At 31.6% G+C, this 8468-nt stretch overlaps 2 protein-coding genes across 2 annotated transcripts in view; both read right to left on the bottom strand.

Moving 5' to 3' along the window:
• Positions 1–1024, bottom strand: part of LOC108739214 (integrin beta-PS) — an 11257-nt gene extending 10233 nt beyond the window's left edge. The window contains exons 1-2 of the mRNA XM_018473012.2: positions 831–1024; positions 222–646 (exon numbers count right to left, since the gene is read on the bottom strand). Of these exons, the coding sequence (XP_018328514.1) occupies positions 222–646; positions 831–971 (566 nt within the window). The 5' untranslated portion in view covers positions 972–1024. The remainder of the gene's footprint in view (positions 1–221; positions 647–830) is intronic.
• Positions 1025–2742: 1718 nt separating this feature from the next.
• Positions 2743–8468, bottom strand: part of LOC108739199 (myosin-2 heavy chain-like) — a 16327-nt gene continuing 10601 nt past the window's right edge. The window contains exons 8-13 of the mRNA XM_025975263.1: positions 6893–7231; positions 5233–5464; positions 4838–5039; positions 3921–4071; positions 3102–3194; positions 2743–2914 (exon numbers count right to left, since the gene is read on the bottom strand). Coding sequence (XP_025831048.1) covers positions 2870–2914; positions 3102–3194; positions 3921–4071; positions 4838–5039; positions 5233–5464; positions 6893–7231 — 1062 coding nt within the window. The 3' untranslated portion in view covers positions 2743–2869. The remainder of the gene's footprint in view (positions 2915–3101; positions 3195–3920; positions 4072–4837; positions 5040–5232; positions 5465–6892; positions 7232–8468) is intronic.

Raw genomic sequence — 8468 nt, 5'->3', positions numbered from 1 at the left:
ACTATTTATTATTTTAAAAATTATTTCAAATATTTGAATTTGTAACTGTGAATTTGTGTATGAGTCTTTTATCTAAGTCTAACGAATAAGAAATTTCTCAAGCGATGAGAAAAAAGAAAATTCGCATGAACACTAAGTTTCCGCGGATCTCAGTTTGAAAATTTCTATCTTGAAACCACCTAAACAGTCAGTTGTAACTAATTCAAGAGTTTAGTACTTACGTTTCTGGAAAAACGTTTACGAAAGGATAGTCAGGCTTATCTATGAAACATCCAAATCCTAATCTAAAATCGCTGGTAATATTTTTCATAACTTCAACCAATGTGCTCCCTAAATAAGCCAATTTGTCTTTATGTGGTTTCATAGATGCCGATATGTCTATAAGATAATAAAGATCTAAGGGGTAATTTTTTGCTCGCCTATATTGAAACTTCAATTCAAATTCCTCGTCTTTTCGAAGAGACAGTTTTACTTTCTGAGGACTAATTTGAATCGCCTGACCATATCCTTCGGATTGTAATGATTTAGCCTCAACTATCTTAAGTGACTTCTCAGGATTTGTAAGATCTTTAGATGAACACCACGTATAATTAGATGATAGAATTTTGTCGCTCATGCAGTAAACTAAACTATTTCCATTTATTGGCTGAAAGTAAAAACCAAAACACTTAAAAAGTCTTGTTTCCATTTTAATATTAAGTTTTATGATAACCGATGCACTTCTTGCATGAAAAAAATTGATATCGTAATGGCTTCCATTTTATCCGTTAGGCAAAAGCGTAACCGAAAATTTCTACCCTTAAATTTACAAACATTATAAAAAGAAATACCTGAGGTTTTGAGCACCACAGACAGCCTAGGGTTTGCATACAGTCACTACACGTTTCTTTTGATTCACAATCAATTTCCTTAACACCTACGCCACTTATTGGACAAAATAGTAACAGTAATATTACTATAAGGCGAAACATGTTTGTTTTTGTTTAAGATTTGCCAACTAAATGCATCTTTAGCCGGACGAAAACAAAGATAAGTTTCCTCAAAACGGAAGTGAGTAAATGAACTTTTCATTAAAGACACATTGTAAACACAGTATATCACACAAGATGAATATTCAGGGTTACTTTTATCTAAAGCGTCCATTAGGATTTTTGTACATAGGAAACTATGCAAGCATGTCAGAGATTTCTTTTCTGCACGATCTACCCTGTGTTTTAGATAAATTACAATACAAATGCAAATTATTATAATAGTTACCTTTACATTTAGCAAGGAAATAAATAAAACTGGGTAATAATTTCATTTGAAATAACGAGTAATGGCGTACTTCCCATATAATTACACAAATGGCCTTGTTTTGAAAAAATTGTAGTTTCATGAAATTCTGTTGTAGAAATATACCAAGCTTCAAATCGATACATTTTTGTTTTACGAGGTTTGTTCAAAATGTATGGCAAATTTCCGCGGCTTACGTATCTTAGATTTTCGATTTTTTTGTGGCGTTATGGGTTTATGGTTATGACGTGGAAACCAAAGCTCAATCATCCCAATGAAAGCTGCCGTAAGAGTCAAGACCGAAAAAAGGGCGCTAAGTTAGGTCGAATGTGAAGGTTTTGTTTACGGTTTTCTTCAATTGCAGGGGCGCGGTACATCATGAGTTCTTGCCACAAGGTAAGAACGGTCAATAAAGAATGTTACCTGCAAATTATCCGCAATTTGCGCGAAGCAATCCGCCAGGAACGCCCGGATTTGTGAAAGAACAAAAATTGGCTTTTGCAATATCATAACATCCCTGCTCACACATTGTTGCACGTGCGCGAATTTTTGGCCAAAAATAAGACACTGATAATGTCGCAGCCGTAGACATTTATTATCGGACGTGCCTTAGTCGTTGTAATAATTTCTTGGCTCGAAAAGTGAGGGAGATGGCAAATGGTTTCGGACTAGTCTATCTCTTTCATGACTCTATCGTGAGAGAGATGGATATTGTCCGAAACTTCGTTCCGTCTCTTTCTTTTGTTGTACCACAATTCTGACAGCCAAGGCACGTCCATTAGTAAACGTCGATGGTTACAGCCACCATATTCCCTAGATCTGGCTACCCTGTGACTTTTTCTTGTTCTTGAAACTGAAACAGCCTATGAATGGACGATGCTACGTTACATTTGAAGAGATAAAGACGGCATAGAAGGAGGAGCTAAACAAGATCACAAAAAATGATTTTTTGAATCGCATCGAGGTGAACTGGTAGTGATTAGTTTGAAAGGGGCAAAATAGATATTCATGAATAAATAAATTGTTTTTAAAAACATACAAAATTTGCGATACTTTTTGAACAGACTCCGTACATCAATCGCCCTGTAGAAGCATAGCAATAGTTCTGAGAGTCAAGATAATATACATATGGAAAAAGTGATGATAGTAATCCCATATATACGAATGTAAACTGTATTTTACACCAGATGCATCTGCTACTACCAGCCTAATGTCTTACGAATATGGATGATTAATAGATCTTATCTGTTAGCGTTGTTAGTAACTCATTTTGTATAAACAATTTTTTCAGACAGGTTAAACATTCCATAACAAGTTTCATTTCTAAATATCCAATTAATGCTAATGCATTGGTATTTTACATTTTCTTCACTGAAAGACTTTCAAAATTTTTTGTTTGTAGTTGATATGAAAATAAATGCGACCGTTCCTTTGCAGCTTAAAAAAGAAAAGTGAATTTCCTTCAAATATAAATTTATTCAGTTACTCTACATGTCTACATGAGAAAAACATAAACAAATGGTACATACAATGACTTATACAATTTACACGCCAAAAAATATTCAGGTACATTATTTTCATATTTAGACAGTCATCATCTCCTGTCTTTGGGAGTTTGGCTACGACTCCTATCCGGATCCTAGAAACAATAGGCAAGGTGTAAATGTAAATAAATAACTTGTTAATAGTTTTAACCAAAATACGTTACTATGTTAAATTTTGAAGAATTTTAGAGAAATATTTGCAAAATTTTGCAGCTACTGTTCTATTATTGGATACCCATAATTGTCATTTAAAAAAGTGATAACGATGATTCTCAAACTAACCTTTCCACGAGATTGTCCTCTCTTATCATCTCCACTGCGACAGATACATGTTACCTTCCTAGACTGACCTTCACCTTTCCCACTTTGTTTACCCTGAAATTATTCAAGGTTTTTAAAACTTTATAATTAACAAAAAGAAGCTCTTGAACGGTGGATGATGGCCGTGTCGCAAAACAAAAGTTTAGTCGGTCTACTGGCAAAGTTAAATTCATTTAACAATTTAAAGAATTCAATTTCACCGACAAAATTAGATTATTATATAAATAAATTAAATGTTTAAAAGCTTTGGAAGTATGATGTTATAGGCGAATGATAAGGATATCGTAGGTTCGTAGGTGAAGAAGGTTCGAAATTGAGATTAGAAAGAATAGGAAAACAAAGAAAAGACACCGTTTCAGGCATGAAGGGCTAGTTAGAGACATATTAGAAGCGGAAACAGGAACAGGAAGAAGAGGAGAAGTAGACCTAAACGTATGGGATGTTCTCGTTTTAGAGAAATGTGAAAATTAGCTCAGGATAGGAAAGAGTGTTTTAGGATTGACGACCTTATGATGATGACGATGATGTTAATTACATTAAGTTTAAACTTAACATTGCACAACTTGCATAGTATCTTTCTGAAAGACGTCTAATCGGGTAAAACTGATCGCAAGATGTGACAGTAAGGTACAAGTAGAATTTATTAGAATCGGATGAAAGTTAATATTTGTCTATTTGTTTATGACATACAGCTCACGAACGAATAAACTGAAGAGCTATTTTAATTGTATCAAATAGCAGCAGTGGCAAAAATTTATAAAATTTTGCGTAATGGCATACCTGGCAATCGTCCTGATCTTTTGGTTGACATGAACAAGACTTTCCTTGTCCCGATTGCAGCATAGTTTTCAAATATCTACTACAGTTTCTTTCTTTTTCCAATTCTGCTTTTAAACTCCTACACTGGGCTCTCTCTTCTTCGATGGCACTTCTAAATTTACAACGTGCATAAACGTAAATAAAAGTATAATGCTTTAAGGTACCTAATATACAAAATGGTACCTCAATTGTAGAACAAATTTTTCACTTGACAATTGTTTCATCAAACAAGTGAAATAAAATTTGGTAAAACAAATTAACGAAACCTCTCGTCAAACATTTTTTGACTTCAATGAATTATTGGTCGTTGATTGATGAGTATTGCATTCTCACTATCACGCAAAAAGAATTTAATATACAACTACAAACAGTAGCGCACGTTAATTACTTGTAGTTTAGATTCATAACATCAGATAAATATTTTGTCATTCATTAGTTAATGTTTATTTGGGCAAAGTGAGCTAATCAAGTTGAAAATAAGATTTGAATATTTCGAGCGAAGATTTAAAGTGTTCATCCAACAGTTTTTCTTCGGGATTGTTGGGCATGATTTATTACACAATATACTGGCAAGAAATTTAGGAAATTTCACACATAAAAGTTTCAATTTTAAGTAACTGGAAATAAAATTTGTGGAATCAATTTTAAAAATGTGTAAAAAGTTATTTGAACACTAAGCGTAATCACGAGTTGATAAAGTTAATATATCTGAATTAAATCATAATTCAATCCGACTCACCGGCTCCTGCTCTAATGAAATAAATTTTCCGATTTTCCATTACCTTGTTAATAAATTAAATTTCATTGTAATGGAATGTTCCGTTAACTTGTTGACAATAATTTCATTTTTATTCGTTATAAATTTCAATACTACCTACCTTAAGTCGTTAATCTTTTCTTGGGAGAAGTAGTTCTGTTTTTTAATTATATCGCTCTCAACTTGGAGATTAGTAACGGTTTTCGTTTGTATTCCAATCCTTTCCATTAATTCTTTATTCCTCTGCTTTTCAATATCGAGCGCTTTCTTTAACTCGTCTAGATGTTGCTTTTCTATCTTTACCGCCATTGATAACGCAACGGCTGTGAAAGTGATAATAAATTTGTGATATTAATGCTTTTGTTTTGCAAATATATAAAAAAAAAATAAAAATGAAAACAGTCTTGCGTTTATAATGCCCACGTATGAAATGGGTGAAACACGTGTCCGCTCAAAAAGTTTTTGTGGTAATTAATAGGGATGAGTCTTCTTTTTAATTTTTTAATTAATTCTCACCTTTTTGTTTTGCACATTTTTGTTTCTTCTGTAGATCGTCCTCAAGTTCTTTTATTCTTTCCGCGTAAGTTTTCGGTTTTGCAGTGAGTGACGTTTGTGATTGGATAGAGTCTTTAGGAAGATCAGCTTTACACACAAGTTTCGCTTCAACCCCCTTTTCTTGACCCGATTTTTTCGAAATTGCACAGGTAATTTCTGTGTTAACCAATTGTAACTCTTTTAGAGTAATAATCTGCAATATTCCACAAAAATTACTACACTTAATATTATTCAGTAATCAGCTGTTAAATATAGTAATCAAAATTTAAAAGGTTTATTATTATTTAGTTTTACGAAATCGGCGCTAAATAAGGAGTACAGATGTAACTTTTTCCAAGTTTTACTGTATGTTTTGTCGCTCAACCTAAACCAAATTTTAATATTTATTCCTTTATAATCACACCGCTCTCTATAACGTAACGTGAGCGCTACGAAAATGCCGGTAGAAAAAGTTAGAAATAAGAAGGAATTTGAAAGAGGAGAAGAACATAGAACTCAATAATAAATAAGCGAGATGGAAGCTGGCAGCACACCACCTCAAATATAGAGGACTCAGTTGAATATACATTACAAACAAAATCAGGAGTTGAGAGAGGCAGATTAGATTACTGTTGGCAAACAAAAATGCAGGTTTCTCTAATTTTCAAGATATGCGAAGATTGGCCCAAGAAAGGAAAAAGTGAAGGTGTGTATGCAACCAGTTTTTGAGCCAAAAACCTAATGATAATTATGATCTAGAATATAGACGTTAATTAAGCTATTATCTATTCTTTGACTATTCTTTTAAACATCCTTAAATTTTGCCCGGATTTTTTATAACTCCCTATACTTAAATAGATCATTTTAAATTGAACAATACAATTACTTCAGAACCATAAAGAATTTTCATACATCCGGAACTGTTTTGCTAATGAAATTTTAATTACTTTTTGTTAGTATTAAATTATTTATCAAAACTCGGCATGTGCCAATTATCAGCTTCGACTTCCTTTAACATTCTCTTAAACATTTCACACACAAGCCACTGAAGAACATCCTGTACTAACTACTTAATATTCTTCAGAAGAAATGTGCTTGGGGTACTATAGAACTTCAAAGCAGGACAAGCTTTAAAATTGAGGTAGTTGATGGCGATATAGTAAGCTTTACATCATATTGCAGACAATTAACAGATTTGAAAGCATATTTTCTCATATAACTGCAACATTGCTTTTCTGCAACCAGGACGTTTTTAACTCAAATGTTCATGATTGTAGAACCTCAAGAATTTAATTTTACGGACTTTTGAGCAATTTCAAAATAATTGGAATTATTAGCAAAAATTTTAAACTGTTTCTATTACTTCACTTTCGAAAACTACTTAATTTTTTTTAGAAAATTAGAGAAGAAATGTAAACTAGAAACTTGTATGAAAGCAATACCTATAGATATCAAAAAATGAAAATTAATAACATATGAAGGTTCACTTTCGGATTTGTTTTTTCCAAATTTTATAACATAATCAGGATTGAATACGTGTTAAACTTCAGGAATCGACAATTACTAAGGCTATGAAAAGTTTTCCCTCATCTATGTCATGTCTGTTAAGCTTCCAGCACCTGATGGACTCAAATAGACTTACCTCAATTCCTTTTGTGATTATTTTAAAAAGTATAGTTTCAAAAGGTTTTCCGCACAGGCATTTATGAATATTCGCTGCACCCTCGCCGTCAGTATCTTTAGAAGTACCTCTGTCCGTTGTTTCGGCAGCCAATTCCTCAGTAAAGCAAATACATGCCACGTCCTGCTTCTTGGGCTTACACGTACAACCGACGTTCTTTTGCAATGGTTGTCCACAAGAACATGAAGCATCAAGGGTGGCTGATTTTAAATCTGCTCCCACACCCTTATTCGTACAAGGGAACATCGCTGTTATGTTTACGTTATCTACTGTATTCTGGCACAGGCATTTTTCCTTTGGCTGAAAAAAGGGCACACATTTTGTCTATTGAATTAAATGATAACTACTAAAATGTTTGCGTATTTATTAATCGTTTTATGAAATATGTTAAACTGCAAAAATTGTATAAATTTCAATTATAATTATGAAGAAATTTGTAAGTGAATGTTATCTGGTTGCATTTTTCTGCTTTTTCATAAAAATCAAACTATTTTAAAGAAGGTAATTTTATACGCATAATTAAAGTAACTTTTAGTAAGTTCATCCCTGTAAGGGACTACATATATATATATATATTCAAATAGTATAACTCTATTTGTTTTTAAATAAATTAATTAAACCGTTGTTCATTTCGTTTGCAATAGTTTAAATTTTCGAATTTTTTTTTCTCAGTGGTTATAAGTATCAAAAACAATAATTAATAAGATATAAAATAAATTAATGAACTAAACTATACTCAAAATACAAAAAAAAAACAAAAATTATAAAGCCCACAAGCAAAAATGACTTTTTACTTGCATATGCATATATGTAAAGTATAAAACTGATCCTAATTCCCGATGATCAAGAATACTTTTTCTAATTTGTTGTAAACTATTCACTGTATAAATGTGTTTCTATTTTACGTTTTCCTTTATTTCTTTTGATAATTTTCTAAATCAACCGAAAATGCAAATCATACGTATTATGCATTAAGAATTACTGAAAAATATTTTATTTTACTAAGACATATTAGGAATACAACCCTGTTACAATCAACACAAGTAACTAATATGTCAGAAATAAAACTTGTGATAATTAATTGTTTCTATATTTTCACCAAAAATCTTCTTTTTAGTGTATATTCTCTAATTTGCTAGAATACTAAATATTTATTCTTATTCTGTTATGAGAATATTGTCACCCTATAACAGTAGCTCACCTCATGCGTATATTGTTTATACAAAAATAGATTCTCAAATTTCATTGTGTACCTACTATATCCAAATAACTGAAAAACTGTTGATTTATTATTAAAAATTTTTTTATTCACTATAAATATAGTAATGACTCTAAGTACAAATGATTTATTAAAAACGATTCAAAATTAATTTGTCAATTGATTATTTTAATTCGTATTCTGACGTACTACGATTTTTATTCAAGAAATACAAATATTCAGAGATTTCAAAATTAGTGAGCACTTAAACAAAACATAGTAGACAGTAGTTCTTAATAAAATAATTAAAAGAAAAAAAACAATAGTTTCTATCCTAAA

Source organism: Agrilus planipennis, unplaced genomic scaffold (assembly GCF_000699045.2).
Source record: "Agrilus planipennis isolate EAB-ADULT unplaced genomic scaffold, Apla_2.0 scaffold174, whole genome shotgun sequence".
Taxonomy (NCBI): domain Eukaryota; kingdom Metazoa; phylum Arthropoda; class Insecta; order Coleoptera; family Buprestidae; genus Agrilus; species Agrilus planipennis.
This window is presented reverse-complemented; position numbering and strand designations above follow the sequence as displayed.